This window comes from Rissa tridactyla, chromosome 5 (genome assembly GCF_028500815.1).
Source record: "Rissa tridactyla isolate bRisTri1 chromosome 5, bRisTri1.patW.cur.20221130, whole genome shotgun sequence".
NCBI lineage: Eukaryota > Metazoa > Chordata > Aves > Charadriiformes > Laridae > Rissa > Rissa tridactyla.
In genome coordinates, this window is record NC_071470.1 from 52,914,869 (window position 1) to 52,932,085 (window position 17,217).

At 43.5% G+C, this 17,217-nt stretch overlaps 1 protein-coding gene across 2 annotated transcripts in view; it reads right to left on the reverse strand.

Moving 5' to 3' along the window:
• UNC5C (unc-5 netrin receptor C) overlaps positions 1-17,217 on the reverse strand; it is a 264,208-nt gene that overhangs the window by 16,981 nt on the left and 230,010 nt on the right. Inside the window, exons 8-11 of one of the 2 annotated variants that reach the window (XM_054203569.1) lie at positions 15,882-15,938; positions 14,199-14,390; positions 12,593-12,937; positions 9,685-9,772 (exon numbers count right to left, since the gene is read on the reverse strand). In XM_054203569.1, coding sequence (XP_054059544.1) covers positions 9,685-9,772; positions 12,593-12,937; positions 14,199-14,390; positions 15,882-15,938 — 682 coding nt within the window. The remainder of the gene's footprint in view (positions 1-9,684; positions 9,773-12,592; positions 12,938-14,198; positions 14,391-15,881; positions 15,939-17,217) is intronic. The other variant, XM_054203570.1, reaches the window with a different exon arrangement.

Genomic DNA, 17,217 nt, shown 5'->3' on the forward strand with positions numbered 1-17,217 from the left:
AAAAACATCCTTCTCATAAAATTAAAAGATTGTGCAACAAAGAATGGAGGGGTTTCTTTGTTTGTGTTTTTTTTCTTTTCCCAAATCCCCAACTGTTGCGGGTTTTTTTTTGCCAAATATCACCCATTTGTCAAAATATAGGTTTAGATTGCAGCAAATTATAGACCACACTTGCTGAGCGCCCCCCTCTCGTAAGGCTCCTTGCAGACCATCTGCAGAGGCTTCACTTCACCCACTGCCGAAATGTGGTCACTGCCGCATTTGGCAGTTGTTTTAGCAGCATACAAAAATGAGCAGTGGCTCTTGTAAGCACCATGTGTGAGAATTATTTACTGTCTGGGCAGAGAAAATTGAAGAACAAAGGAAGAGAATGATCTAATGAGCATGTCTGAAACCTCGTTAAGTGGTATACAGCACATCTGAGACGTGCAGTTTGGGTTCAGAGCCACCGCCAAACCTGCTGGTACTCCCTTTTACTTAAAACGCATTCAGATCTGCTAGAATGGCTTTTGCAAATACGCCTGCGGGGAGCAGGTGTCACTGGTGGCAGGAGACAAAGGGCAAAGGGATGGTAAGGAATAGCGCAGAGGGCAACACACACTCGCGAAGCCTGAGATTTCTAGTGATGACCCAGAGCTGTTCAGATAAACATCGGTATTGCCCAGCGCGCACCTGTGGCCAGTCACGAGGAATGGGTGATATGGGGAATCATATAAATACGTAGGATACATTGCGTACGCTGTAGTTTGTAAACAAGCGTGTGCGTGTGTGCCCATGCGTGTGCATGTGTGCGCGTGGGTAAACTATCCCAGACCAACTGCTGAGGAGCTTAAAATCAGAGGAAGCATGAGTGACTTTAACTATCCCGACATCTGGTGTATGACAAATACAGCTGAATGCGCCTCATCAACTGCCTCCCTGAATAATACAGAGGACAAATTCATGATCCAGAAACCAGCAAGCAGGAAATTAAAAGTGTTCCATGTGATCTCCGCTTAAACTCCAGACCTGCCCACAGGACCTCCCATCTTCTGCTCCGGCTGAGGGTTCAACCCCTTGTTGCATTTACAAATACTTGTACTTACATCTGTATCGGTCTTAGTGGAATCAGTTGAGACAACATTAAATACTCTTTATGTCTACTGTTTAAATACTGTTTATTCTTTGCCTTTGCCAAAAGAAAGAGCAAAAAAAAAGTACCTGTAAGCTTAGATAACATTTTCAAGGAGGCCAAATCAGGACAGAAGCTCTTTTGATACCCAATTCATTACACCTATTCTGGCTATTGCAAAGAGATGTCCACAGGCATATTCTAATTTTGCCCACCTTAATTCTCCTTGAATAATCCATTAATCCCACAGAAAAATAAAGACAAACTTCTGAGAAATCCTTTTTCAAAGTGGGACGAAGGCACTTTTGAAAAGAGTCTCTTGCTGCTACAAATGTTGTGGGAGGTTTTTATAACATTTGAGAAAAAAAAAAGAGGTCTGGCATGGCAAAATTTAAATCTATGCAAATCAGTAAATCCAGATGATATGCATCTGTGGAAATTAACTGATGAGTTTACTAAATGACTTAACAATTGTTTCTGAAAAGCCATGGACTAGAAATAAACAGCTGTGATAGCTGCCTTTCAAAAAAGATGTAAAATATAACAATCTGGACAGCTATCATGTATTATGCCGGTTATTTTAGCTTAACAAGCAGTACACAAAAGAAATTAAACACTAGCAGAGAGAGTACCTAGTCCAGCTTCTCTTGTGTCCTGCAGGGGTCTCTGGATTCAGATTAAGAAGATCAGAGATGACTCTCTTGCAACACTCAGCTGAATAAATCACTGGGCAATTTTTGACTAAAATGTTGCTTCTTTTTCAGACTCATTTAATTCTTTCTTTTTTTCATAAGAAACAACAAGAAGCTTAAAAAACACTCACAACGTGGTAGCTGTCTGTAATGGTCACCTACCTTGTGCATTAATGGATATTTGAATGCTCTCCTAGAATCTAATTCAAGAAAATCCAAAACCCAGCATGTCTTATGAGAAAGATCTTTCAGAATTACTATATTTGTCTGGAAAGCTACAGATATGACAAGTTACAGACTTAATTATCTGGTTAATCTAACTTCATCTAAAAGATTACTGACCCATGAGGAAAGAAAGAAAGAAAGAAAGAAGGAAGGAAGGAAGGAAGGAAGGAAGGAAGGAAGGAAGGAAGGAAGGAAGGAAGGAAGGAAGGAAGGAAGGAAGGAAGGAAGGAAGGAAGGAGGGAAGGAAGGAAGGAGGGAAGGAAGGAGGGAAGGAGGGAGAGAAGGAAGGAAAGGAAGGAAGGAAGGAAGGAAGGAGGGAAGGAGGGAAGGAGGGAGGGAAGGAGGGAAGGAGGGAAGGAGGGAAGGAAGGAAGGAAGGAAGGAAGGAAGGAAGGAAGGAAGGAAGGAAGGAAGGAAGGAAGGAAGGAAGGAAGGAAATACAAGTTATCATAGCTTTTTGGACTGAATTACAAAACCAGCAGTCAAAAAGAATACAGGAGGGAATATACCATGATTGCTGTAAAAAAATTCATACAGTGTCTTTTAGGTGAAAAATGTGTTAAAATCAACAAGAATCTGAGCACTGATGCATGCGGTTAAAAAAAAGCCAAAAGGTCATTAAAATAATACGATTCTGATGAATCATACAGCCTAAACTTGTCTCAAAGTAAAATTAAGTTTAGTCACTGCTCCGTGACAAAATTTTGTTAGCTATTAAATTTTAGGACTCTCATGGAGGGCGTGATTCTGCACCACAACATTTTATGTCCGATTAGCACTAGGATAAAAAAGGATGCAGAACACCAAGTCGGGAGGTTGTTTTTGAGTGGTGTGAAACAAGGGTCAGTGTCATTGAACTGGTGAAAACCCACCTCTATTGAGGTCAATGCTAAACACACAGGAAGGCTGTGCCACCATACAGAGAGACCTGGACAGGTTGGAGAGTTGGGCAAAGAGGAACCTTATGAAATTCAACAAGGGCAAGCGTAGGGTGCTGCACCTGGGGAGGAATAACCCCGTGCACCAGTACAGGTTGGGGGCTGACCTGCTGGAGAGCAGCTCAGTGGAAAGAGACCTGGGAGTCTGGTGGACAACAGGATGACCATGAGCCAGCAATGTGCCCTTGTGGTCAAAAAGGCCAATGGCATCCTGGGGTGCATCAAGCCGAGTGTGGCCAGCAGGTCGAGGGAGATCATCCTCCCCCTCTGCTCTGCCTTGGTGAGGCCGCACCTGGAGTACTGTGTCCAGTTCTGGGCTCCCCGGTTCAAGAAGGACAGGGAACTGCTGGAGAGGGTGCAGCAGAGAGCTACCAAGATGACTAGGGGACTGGAACACCTCTCTTATGAAGAAAGGCTGAGGGATTTGGGTCTCTTCAGTCTGGAAAAAAGATGGCTGAGGGGGACCTTATCAATGCTTATAAATACTTAAAGGGTGGGCATTAGAAGGATGGGGCCAGGCTCTTTTCAGTGGTGCCCGGGGACAGGACAAGAGGTAATGGGCACAAACTTGAGCACAGGAAATTCCACTTAAACATGAGGAGAAACTTCTTTACTTTGAGGGTGGCAGAGCCCTGGCACAGGCTGCCCAGAGAGGTGGTGGAGTCTCCATCTCTGGAGACATTCAAAACCTGCCTGGACGCGTTCCTGTGCAACCTGCTCTAGGTGACCCTGCTCTGGCAGGGGGGTTGGACTAGATGATCTCCAGAGGTCCCTTCCAACCCTACTGTGAAACCTCTCCCTGAGTACTGCAAGGCCAGGATTTCTACTCACAATGTACAAGGCAATGCAAATACAAACACCATCATTAAATTTACAGATAACATGAAATAAGGAATTATTGCAAGTAACAATGAGAGCCAGAAAATAATGCAAAAGATCCACAGAAGGTAAAAATATGGGTAGGAAATAAAATCCTATTAATTGTACCGCAGCTCACGCTTCCAGAGCAAAACAAGTTACAAACACAGTTATTCAGTGGCAAAGAAAAGCAATAAAAGTGAAAAAGATCTCAGGTGAGCTTACTGCAACACAGCAGGCATCAACTTGTTATGTGAAACAGTGGTAAAAAGCAAATCTGATTTCTGGGGCTGTATGGGACAAGGCATGTCAAAGCATGCTGAGGCGATATTCCCTTTCCTATCCAGCTTTAACGTGACTGCAGGTAGCACGGTGTTCAGGGACCACAGCGAGATCTCAGAAATAAACACCTGAAATCTGGAGGAATGAATGAGGCTAAACCATGCAATGGCACATACAGCAGAGAGGTGCCCTGTGAAAACTGACAGGAAAAAGGAACAAAAATCTCTTGACAGATCCTTTCTTATTTCTCACTGTTTCTAATTTCCATTTTAAAACAAAAGGATTACGCCTTACTATAGCTAATGAGAACAAAACAGATGCAGTAGACAAGATATATTATACAGGAGATATTAATCTTTCTGCTTCAAGGCATAAACCCAACACTAATTGATGGGATTAGTAAACAACAAATTCCCCTGAAGACAGGTTATTGTGTAGTCATTCATTATGAGCAGTTTTCTACCTTCTCCTGGAGCAGGTAATGCAGCACCAGCAAAGCCGAGCCCATGTTGTAATTGAGTATCGCGATTTCTGTGTTATAGATCACAGGAGATCCAGCACAAACACAGGCACAGGGGAGTATATAGACTAACGGGCTTATCTCCTCTAAAGCAGAAAGGCCTTTGAGCAGACGTCTTCAAAACTGTGGGCCAGAACCTTCTTTTAGGCTGTTACCCAAAAAAGAACCCCAAACCCCCCAAAACCCCATCCACAAGTGCTTCACTTCAGGCTTGCAGTAGACTTGGGATGACTTATTAGATGGGACTGGGCATTCAGCTGTGCTAGTATGACTCCAAAGTCACTTCTCTGCAGGCAAAAGAGATGTTTTTGTTTTACAAAAACCTGGCTGAGACTAATCCCCTGTTCAGCATTGCTATTAAAAGGCACTAATCGTAACTGAAAGGTCTTCAGATATTTTTAGTTGTTGTCCCATCCCGCACCGCTTATCAAGAACAGTCACCTTTTATTTAAAAGCAAACAAACTTTTATACACTATATCTGGTCCCTTCACAATCAAATTTGTGTCTTTAATGGGATTACTCATTCGAAACCGTCTCCCTGTAATAAGCCAGACCATACTCATTAAGGTAGCTGTCAGACAGCAGATGTGAGCACAACTAGAGAAATCTCTGCTCCTCAGTGGGCTACGTTGCGCTCCCTGGCACCGTGCATAGATGTTACAGGCAATCACAGCAGCTCAGGAAGCACAGGATGGAGCAGGGAGAGAGGAATGGCTAACTCATAGCAACAGATGGCAACCCTTCTATACAGCTTAGCCAAAAGTCAGACGGAAGACATTTTATTTCTCCTTTCATTGCTGGGGCTTTATTTTTAATACGTTTTCCTTCTTAAGTTTCAAACAATATTCTTGATTCACCCGGCTCTTCTGCTAGTCTGTCTTTAGAAGGAAAATGATCTGAAAAGTCTTCCTCCCCTTTTGCTCATGTTCTAGTCTTTTTATTTTGAATTTTTCCATTATAATGACTGACACTTCATGAAATTGTCTTCTGGAGCTGCAAAGTAATTTTGTTTATGCAACTGAGATACAGAAGGAAGATGGAGAAACGAGATGTGGAAGACTTCAATTTCTTTTATTTCACATCACTAAGCTTAGAGTTTACTGGTGAAAAAGGCAACATTGCTCCTTGGATCAAACTCATTGATCAGCTGCGTGACTTTAATATAAAGTCTATACATAGACTGCGAAGCCACTGATCCAAATCCCGACAAGGCTCACCTGACTATTCTCTCTTTTAAGGTAGCTAATTTGTAAATTGCACAATTTATGTGTGTCTTCCACCAAGATCTTCAGGAGCACTGCGTGTTTCAGGGTTGTCACATTTTGTGGGCATGGGGACATCCAGTCTCATTTGTATCATCTCCCGTGTGATGGATTATATACGAGTGTCCTTCACTGTGCGTTATTTAGTGCAGTTCTTCCCTCTGATTAGAGCATGCAAGAGTAGCTCCACCTAAAGCTGTGCAAGCTCGGCAGGGGTTCACGCAGGAACCCGGGAACTGCCATACGAGATCAAAGCAGTGGTCCATCAAGGCCCAGACCCTGTCTAGCACTGACCAGCGCCAGATGTTCCCAAAAGAAGCACACAGCTCCACTAATTTAGCTCACAGCTAAATTTGTTTTTTAGCCTGAGGCAGTCAAGAAAATCCTCAAGGTTGGAGGTTTATACTTGTGGTATTTAATCCTTAATCGTGTAAGATGTAGGCTCTCACAGATGCTCATGGGAACAGGCTCTTGCCAGATTCTGGTCACAACAATGTGCTTATTTTATAGGTGAAACCACAACTCAGGTCGGCACCCCTTCTTGCAAATCTCAAAGTCGGCGATACTTCCCCAGGCTAAGGGAGAGAGCATCTGATCACCACTGAAAAACCCAATGAGCTTCAAGACAGAAGCCTGTCTGATAGTTGTAAAGTATTCTCCTAGGCTTGTCATTTTTTCAGTTTTATATATATCCATAGATCTCTCTCTATATACATGCATATAGTGTGTACAAACACACAGACACATTATATACATAGATATCTTTTTCCCCACCATAGCCGCTTCATAAAGCACACGGACCTCTCCACGAGGTCAACACGCCAGCCAGGGATCAGAGCCTGGCAGCTGCTTGCCATCCATCCTGCCCTGAATGACAGGCAGAATGAGGATGAGCTTGCAGTGCAGGAGCAGGAAAACCAGCCTGCTGGCGTATTAGTCTGGGAAAAGCAAAAACCTACTGTGCCACAAGCACGCTAACACACTTAAGAGAAAACAACTGCCTCCAAGTGGTGTTTACTGCAAGCCATCAGAACCCCAGTTCACCGCAGAAGGATAATGCTTTTAGGGTGACCCTCCTGCTCTCACATGCTTTGATGGCTATGAAATGGCACAAATAGAGTGTCTCGGAAAGCTCTCCTAACCAATCTGCAAGGCAACACAAAGAGTGACATTACTGGGTTGTGAAGTCTCTCAAATTTCTGTACTACAGATTTCAGACTAACCGGGGAAATGTATTAGGAAAACAAAGGAAGGAAAAGAAAAGGACTTAGAGGGATAACAGATTTCCTGTTTCAACTTGACTGTTCAGAAGTCGTTTCATATTTCTACACAGTGTGAGCTAAATCTTAAGTTGCTGGAGATACGCAAGCTGCAATGGTGAGCCTCTCTGTTGCTGCACTGGTTCTATTTAGGGTAGCGCTACGGGGACCACGTTCTCACCTCAGTGGTGGCTGTATATCAAGAAAAGAGAGCCTGCCTTCATTTCTGATAATAACACCCATTTTATAGTTTCTATATGTCCCCTTCCAAACTACATCAACACATGACAGGACTCTTCAACCCATACACATTTACACAGTGCACATGAAAATAAATATAGAGTCTCACAGGGTTTATTGAACACGTTCCAGTTACCGCTTGGCCACAAAAGCAAATGTCTGCAGCTAGTCCTTACTGTGGACTATCACTCTCTGCTGGAGTGCTGTAAGAGTGCAGCAGTGGATTTAAAAAATAATTACGCTGCACACAAACTTCTGGTGCCCATATGACTCCAATTACATGAAGCAACATCTGTGGCCCACGCAGTCAGAAAAAGAGGCTTTGACCGAGCTGCAGCTCTGCTACAGAACGTGAAGCGTCTGGTAACACAGTCCTGCAGCAGGAGACCATTACAGCTGGGTGCTGGGTGCCACCCTCCCCTTTCTGCTCCTGGGCACCTGGGGAAAGGGAGCGAGTAACAGGGGAGGATGTTACAGTCCTGCAGTGTTTAAGCCCTTTTGGGTGACTATTCGGTTCTGAGTGATCTAAACAACACCTGATACGCTCCTAGAAGTGGTTGGCTTCCTCGGGCATGAAGAGCACGGCATGCTGGAGCTGGGCTCAAAAGCTGCCATAAATCAAATAAGCAGCTGAGGTCTGTGTGCCCAGGAAGCGATTAACACCACAATGGAATGAGCCCCGTTGCCCCGACGGACAAGGCAGCCCGCTCTCTCCTCTCCCCTCCTAGGGAAAGAAATCACTTCTCAAAGTCTTCACTGCAAGTGAGGATTCCCACCTTTCCATTCACTTCTGCAGGCGTACTTCAGCACACTTGCTCAGTTTGGCAGAGCACAGCTCCAAGCACGCTTTTCCCAATCGAGGTTAACCTATCCTTCGATCCCCTGTGTGACCTGCTGAGGAACAGCTATCACAAAGGACGCAGAAGAGGCTTTATGACCCTCGAAGAAAATGAATCAGACTAGCATGTGACATTGGTTGTCCACAGCTGCATGAAGAAGGAGGCAGGGATTCCCTCCATAACTGGCTGGAAAGAAAATAATTGTACGTATAGCTCCTCTTGGGAATGAAATACAATTTTTTGGAAGAATTAGATATTTTAGAAAGGAAGATTTGGAGGCAAGCTGAATAACAGGGGATGCCCCCTGATTTTAATTTTTTTCCTTCTGCAGGAAAGAGTCCTTCTTCAATGCTGTTTATAAGTGTCTTTAAAGCACAGCCAGAAGTAATAGGAATACAATCAATACTAGATACGAACAGAGATACTTCTTCTGTAGCTGCAATTAGCTATTTTCAAAGAGTAGGCGATGAATAATGTATGCAAAAAGGGTGGGTGGAAGGGTTACTTATTTTTTCTTTAAGCAGATTATTTTAGCATGGGTGAAAGACTACCACGCTAAAGAATAGTGTTCAATATCACACAGTGTATAAACAGCTGTGGCTTAGCACATAATAAAAGCCATTAAGGGGCTGAGCCAAAAAATGTATCTAGCTATGAGGAGGGGAAAGAGGCAAAGTACCGTGTAATGATTGCTTAGATTCACATTTGCCATTCAGCCTTTGTGCACACGAGTCCATTCTGCAGACTAAGATCCCACCTTTCTCTTCATTAGGTTTTCCTAAACTGCTTCAAATGTTATCTTGGCGTTTTGGGAAACTCTTTTTTTGTTGCACGGCTGCCCCATCACTCACTAGACATTAAGATCTAGAATATGAGCTGGCCACACATGCAGATAACAGGTGAGGAAAACAGGGGTCATCCCACCACGGGCCCTGGGTGGCCCTCGGCGTGCAGTGCCTGGGGCTAAGCGAGACAACTACTTGCTTATTCTACCCCAGAGAGAGGAGGTGGGGAGGACACCAAAAACTTTGGCTCCATCCTCTTCCCTGCATGGACTAGCAAAGTCCGTGAAGGGTAAAATAACAATTCACCTTCATTATAATAGGAGAGGAGATTTTTCCAAGCCAGGTGCTCATTTGCAGCACGGGTCTTTATTAAGCGGTTACCTCACACCTTCTCTGCCGCACCAGACTCACACTGGTACATTTTCCTCTCTTCTGGCTATGATTCGGCATCCCCCCAGCCTGAGGGCTTGCCGCAGAGTGCAGCTCTTGGTTAGAAAAGCAGAAGTCTGAGCTGGTTTTGTGGCAAAGCTTATCCTCGGCTTTGCTCGCGTTCAGCTCCAAGTCAGCAAATCGCTTCAGGGCGGTCGGCTTTGCATAAGCATATTACTACAGGTCTTTAGTAGTACATTTTCTCCTTCCGTTAATGCACAAGCAAATAAAGGCAGTCTTTTACCTCATGTTCTCCTTCCTGTGAACTGTCACATACATTTCATAGACTCTCCCTTGTGGAACGGCCCCCGCTGGGATCAGCAAGCTCACTCCTGCAGAACAGAAGAAACACACAAGATAAAATGGTGAAAAGAGAGGCAAGTGGGCCTGTGAAGAGGAGAGACAGGAGAGGCAGAAGATGAAGCCTGCGATGCTAGACTTTCACCCAACCTCACCAGCAGGCTCTACATGACCTCAGCAACTCGTCAGAAAAAGTATTTACTGCAGCTGTGGTGCCTCCAGCGGTCAGCTGCTCTGTTCTTATTCCTCTTGTACCTCCGCACTGAAACACAGGCGTGGAGAAGACGATTTGCCTCCCTTTTATTTTATTTAAAGAGCAGCCAGATGGTTATGCTGCTGCTTACCTTGTAAAATGATGGAAAAACGAACACCACTGACTAAAATTTCCAACAGCTGTAACAGGACATCTCTCCCTAGGCGATTCCTACTTAATTAAAATCAGAAAAGGAAGGCAGTGGAGCACCATCCCAGGAAGCAACAAGAACTAGTTGTTTCCTGAAAGATGGCTTCTGCGACTGGCATCCTGTCTTTAAATGCACTCGACTTCTAATTAGACTATCAGGGAGACAGAATTGGGCTTCTTGGTATTTTCAATGTGCCTAGTCCCGTAAAGTGGCTCAAAATTCAGGTATCCAACCTTGAAAATAATGCGGGGAAATACGCTCAGTGCCCTTTTCAGTGGTGGTTACCTGCACACTTGATTACAAAACACTGTTCTTATGTTACTGCCATTTCAGAAATGTCCTGTTGTTACACGACAAAAACGGCACATGAACCAACTATTTGACTCTGCCGGACACGTCTCAGCCAGCTGCCTTTGCAGATGTGGACTACCTGGGAATCAGCGGCAGGGATTATAATACGGTTATTACTACGTAGCTGAAAACAAACCTACAGGCAGATTATTTACATATATGCATATGCATAAGAGAGGCTTTATAGAAACCTTGCATGGCCCTGTCTCTTTTCTTCAGCATATGTGGTTTGGTTACGTTGGAGACCTCCCATGTGTTGGTGTACAGGGGCTCAGTCCCATACCTGGCTTTGAAGGGGAGGGATTAGCTAGGAAAGCCTTTGCCATGAATGCCTCCTGACACTTGCTTCTTTACAGGCCTGTTACAACCTCACCTGTGCATGTTCTCAGCTGTAACAGGGCAGGCGCAGTGTAAATGAAGGGCTTTGATCATGTTATTAGAAGGATATACACATATCTAGAAGCAGCACGGAGCACACATGGTAGTGGTAGAAAGACTGATACATTTTACAGAATTTATTTTAATCATTTGGAAGGGATTACAGCAGTAAATAACCATAATTTTTCTTTACAAATTTATATTAATATATGTGAACTAAATGTGACTAATAGATTTTGCTGACAACATGCACCACCACAGCATAAGAAAACCGAGTATTAATATCTACCTTCAGCTGCTACTTAGAGAAACGTGAAATCCAGGATCATACAGCATGAATTTTCAACATTCCTCAGCAGTCAGCACCAGATTTCTTTAAGTAGCTCAGCTTTGACGCAGGATCTAAAATTTGATAGCTGGTTTTGCCCCCTGTTCCCTGGTAGCTCAGAGAGGAGGGCTATTGCTCACCGACCACTTTTGGCTGCTTCCTGGGTGGTGTGGGGCTGTGTCCCAAAAGGACCAAACCACCTAGGTCCTGGGCCACCTAGTTGTTTTGCTTTCTCCGTAACATCAACAAAAAAGAAAAGATCCAGCAAAGAAGCTGGAGACAAGGGTAGGCACCATCTCCTCGGGCAGGGCACCGTGCTGTAAAATGGCCGAGAGCTGACCACATAATGTAAAAGGGGAAGACGGAGGTGCTGTGAAACCTTGAGCTATTAATGTCAGGTAGTTGTGAGCTGTGTCTCGCATGCACTGTGTTCCTACCTGGACTCAGAGCTCCAGAGAAACCAGGCAGGGAGACTCCTGACCACTGTGTAGCCTGCGTATTCCCCGCATCCAGTGTTTTATGCACTTGATTCGACCCCGCTTTAGATGTTAATGTTGCTCTTCATGCCAAACCCATGGGAACATCTAGATGCTGAACTTCCTTTGAATGCCAGCCCTTCATTTAGGAACCAAACAGCAGTATGGTTCTCCTAAACAACTGCGAGAGCTGAGCTCTCCCAAGGCTGCCTAGGAGCTCCCTGGATGCTCTGAAACCGCCTCCCGGTGCCTGGGTGGCTTGAAAGGGGGCTGGCAGCCTGGCCTCGTACCATATGAAAGAAACTGAGCAGCACTTTGCAACTACATCAGAAGGCACTCAATGCTCGGTCCCTCTCTTTCCTAGTTGTAAAAGAAGTCAATAATAAATACAATGAGGACAGAAATATGAAAAAACACACCTGGGCCTTATTTTCCTTGGATATGTCATGTGTGCAGGAAAAAAGCCTTCCAAAAATTAGTATTCTGCTGTCCTGCTTCAATACCACACAGTCTGCAATGAATTGGAAGTGGAACAACTGATTTGTTTTTTAATTAATTTGTCCTTTTTATGTGTGATTACAAGGTGAAAAGGGTTGGAGTCCCTTTTCTAGAGCTGCATGAAAGCAAAAGGTCAAGGATGATGAATCGCATTTCACACAGGGAAGCTCTGAAGCCTCGCACGTCTCAGAGAGTGGCTAAGAGCCCTGCAACATTCTGTTTAAAAGGTGGACAGGACTTTGGAAAAAGACTGTTTGAAGTACTTTGGTAGACCTGAATGGGGGGAAAATAACCCATCTGTTTGTTCTGAACAAAGAAAAGGCAGAGTCCCAGGAGTGAACCCTCCATAAAAGCAAGCTAATTCCACTTAAAAACACAAAACAACTGAGCCTTTAAGCCAACATGGCTAGCACTTACCTGAATTGGGAATTACTAGATGACCTCCTAAAGAGTTGAAGGTCCCAAATGCGGTGCACGATGGGTCTGTTTGCCGAGCAAGGCTCTGGTTTTTCATGTTCAGGGTTTCATTCTCCAGCAGAGACTGTGTAATCTGCGGGGACAGCTTGGAGGAGAAGTCAGAGAGGTCATCCTGGGGAGTGACTGCGCCAGAGGTGTTGTAAACCTTGATTTTCAGGTTGGGCAGCGGGTCCAGGATCGGAGAATTGGTCATTGGGATTTTATCAGAGACATCATGCAGGGCGTAAACAGGACCCCTGTACATGGCTGCAGCAGAAGTGAGGTCTGGTGGTACTGCCAGGAGGTCTGCATTGGAGATGAGAAGGAAGAATCATATTACTTCTCTGTTCTGGTGACTTTCTTCTGGGTAACAATTCGGGTTTGCATTCTGCATTTCATACCAAAGGTTAAGATGCACAAGGTCCTTGCAGACTGACCTTGGTCTCCTTTTCCATGCACCTCTCTAGCAAACTCACAAGACTTGTACTGCCCCAGCCACTATGGAATCTAATTGTCATACAAAATTACAGCACGTTTCTCCTCTAAGGATTTTTCACTGAGATTATTTTTCCAGGCCGCACTCAGATTTCCAGTATGACATGCTTAGCTTCAGGGCAAGACGTTTTCCATACTCAGTAGATCTAGTTTTATTAACTAATATCCCCTCCCTAAATGCTAAGTGAGAATCATTAACCAATTTACCTAATTGGCCTAATGACAGCATTCCTGAAATAAAAGGCAGAATTGACCTATGAAGTCTTCGTGCCCACGACTCCCCACAGTGGGGGATTAGTACCTGCATCACACACTTTTTGGAGATTTGTTTGAAAAGTATCCCCAGCAAAGAAAATGATAATTCTGCTAATCTTCCACATGACAACTCTCCTGTCATCTTAACTCTTACTTTGATTTATTCTTTTTGCATGCATATTGGGAAAAAAAGAGGAAATCTACAGCCTAAACATGGGTCTTGAAAAAGCCAGCACTAACTTTACAGTGTTTCTTTTTCTGGCAAATGAAGTGTGGAAATAATCAAGCTGTTATGCACCAGTGATAAAAATGCTCATTATTAAATGATGTTCTACTGCAACTTCTTCTACATTGTCTATTGAGAGTACAGTACTTCTTAAACTACTATTTATGCCTGTAGAGACAGGGCACAGTAAAAAAGGCTATTAGTGAAACAACGGGGAGGAAGATGTGATAGAATTACTGTACTGTAATATCACTCCTGTGATGAATCCTGCCTCCGTTGTTTCTGTCAGAGCTTTGCCTTTGATTTAAATTTGAACTGGAGCTGTATTTCCATAAATGTCTCTGTGTTTCACTCTCGCATTCATGCTATCTCTTCAGAAGTTAAATTCCTCTGCTTTATGCTCTCGAGCACATCTGAAAAACGCCAACGTGGGTTTTGAGCACTTGACCATCAGAAACAAATGGATATAATCTTTCTCCTTTTTATGAAGTGCCAACAAGCATCCAGCCAATATCATTCATGCAGCCCAAGAGACCATAACCTTATAGCATCTCCCCGAATTGGCCGACATGGAGTGAAAAGACAACTAACCTTGCCTTGCAGCCTTGATGTTAACAGGTTGAAATCCCCCATTTAATGCCGAGGAGTCGATAATATCTGACTCAAAGTCACGGTGGTTCTTGCGATACACAAAGAGGGCCACAACCACGGAAATAGCCAGGCACACGATCACGGCTATGACGATCCCGACGTAGAGAGCAACATCATCTGAGTCAGGAGCAGCTAGAGGGAGAGAGGCCAGGAACCTTGAAGAAATGTGCTCCTCAAATGGACTTTCAAGAAAACACATTCTTATTATTCTCGTTTCCCGCAGATATTTACTGCCTTTTTTATAGGTTAATTTAAAATCCATTTCCAAAGCTATATAACAGGTCTATGCCCTTTTGATGGAAAATGATCTTTTATTTCTCTTTAACTTGTGTTCTAACTCTTTCCCTATCTACTTGTTCATCTATCTAGTACCAAAGGCTTTGAACTACTAAGCATAATACATGTTATAGACTTAGTCTCATGAAGCAAATTCACCCTATGAAATAAAATAGTACATCTTAGTGACATAGTGTCATAATATTGGTATTTAGTGGTTCATCTGATAACAAAAAAATGTTGTGGTTTTTAAACTTCAGGAGCCTTATTTTTTAAATTAAAAAAAAAAGTCAAAACCTCCCCAAAAGTCCATTTTCTATGGAATGTCTGAAATACCAGGATATATCTTTGACTTTGCTTTTTTTGAACTATAATGCACTGAGCCTTTTCTCCCTTCCATCCATTCTCTTGAAAAAAAAATAAATCTAGCAAAGCACAGAATCAACCACTGAATTCTCATCACTGGCATTAACACATCCGTATTTGGATAAAAGTCGAAGCAAGCACAAGAAATAATGTGGTAATTTACGAAAAGGAACCCAGATTTATTAGAGCTGTCTTGTGAGAAAATGGCTATGATATTTCTACTAGCTGCTTATACCGTATCTTTGGCACTAATTCCAGGCTAATCTCTAGCATCATTATCCACTAGACATTTTTTTCCAAAAGGTCTGAATATATGACCAAAATTTGATGTGTTTCTATACAGTGAAGAATCCCAGTTTTAGAGATAGAGTAATGAAAAAAGAAAGTGCAAAACCAAATCACACTTTTTTAATACCCCATTTTTGTTAAGTTTCAAACACGTGAAATAATTTTTATTTTACTTTTTTGCTCCCTGCCTTCTAGCCATTTAAGGCAGGCTGCCCTCCAGCGCAGGGGTGAGAGAGAGCTGGCAGATGTCGAAAGGGACTGATCCGTCTCTGATCAAGCTCCTAGCTATCAGACCTTCAGTGTACCAGCCCCGAAACACCACTTTTTTTTTTTTTTCCCTCAGCAGTTCAGGAAGCAGATCTCTGAGTTCCAGCTCAAAGAAAAGTTACCCCTCCACCACATTTCTTTCATTCGCTAAGGAAATTTTAATGAGAGGAGGGCTCATTCTCTCCAGTTTCTGTCTCGGAGGCAGTATCTTCTCCCATTTCCCTCGTGCATGAGGGCCGTTATCGTTCTGTGTCAACCCGCTGACAGCGAAACACTGCGGCTGCTGTCGCCAAGCAGCACGCCACTTACTCCGCCGAACAGGTCCCTCTTTGCCTAGTCACACAGAGCTGGCACAACAGTGAGGCTTGACCCAGGGAACAGCATCAAATTAGCATCCAGGAATGTAAAATCAAATGTTAAACTTACAAGAAAATCCATATTCATTCTGGGTTCTCTGCTCAGTTGAAATAGGATAAATGTAACCTTGAAAAGAAAGAAATTAAACAAAAAATGGGAACAAAATCAAATTAATGAGGAGAACAAAAAAGGGAAGCATGAAAAATGGTTTAATTAAAAAAAAAGAAGGAAAAGAAACTGATGGCACTTTAAAATTCTGATGCAGCACAGAATTATGATTTTGCATCCCCTGTCTCCTCCAGAGCCTTACTAAGAATTAATAAGGAGGCAGATTGAATTTCTAAGCCAAAATCGGTCTCGAGTCACTAACTTTGGAGTGCTTAAAGTCTTTCTTTTATTGAGCATAAACTCTAATGGATCTAATTTATTTCAGACATCAAGGGTCATTAGCATATGGAAAGTCTTTTTTCCCTATCCTTGCCATATGCTTTAATTCCCAGGACATGTTCGGTGAGGCTCTAAACAGTTTTTTTATTTAATTATAGTAGCTTGCTGTTGATCTAATAGAGCTAAAGGAGACCTGTCGTCACCGGTCAGAGGTTAAATACCCATTCGCTGAGCAGAGCCCATGCACAAAGCCCTCTCTCTCTATTTCCCTGGAATTATTTTATCCTGTCTTTAATACGTGGTCAATAGGAATTCCTCAGGGAGCAAAGAATTTGTTGGCAAACGGGAAACTGAGTGGCTTTTCCTCGAAATTACTACAAAATCAATAAGGCCTCTGGGGTCATAACATTATTTATTTGAAATCTTTGCAAGCACCGTATATCGACAAAATCATAACACAATTTACTGCTGTATTTTGGAAGGGATAAATAAGAGAGATTGTCTCCTTTGTCTTTTCTTTCTGCAGCTCCTACAGCACGGCACGCTGGAGCTGCCTAGTTCTGCACGAGTCCTATGAACTCGCTAAGCACCTCCCAGCTGCTTTCCATCCATACGGGAAACGAGTGAAATGCTCCAAGTCCCACCCTGCTGGAAAGGTAAATGACAAATCCAAAGCAAGCGGGGCAGTCGCTGTCAGGGAGCAGATTAGAGTTGGTGTAAGACAGAAGGTACCTCTCCTCCATCACCTTCCCTTCAGTGCTTTTGAAGGGAATTTCACCCTCTCGCCTTGGATCACACTGTGAGGAGCTCACACTGCCAGGGACTCCCTGCAGGTGAAACCAAACTGGAAAATGCGCTCCTGGTGCACACCTAATGCACAGGGCCACATTACAGGCAGACCGCAGTAATACTCCCCAGCTCCCAGAAATGCTGAGTTTGGGTGCTCGGCATCTGTTGTGCTTTACAGAGCTCTTCCTGCTTGGCTGCACTGATTGCTAATGAAGATATAGTCTATCCC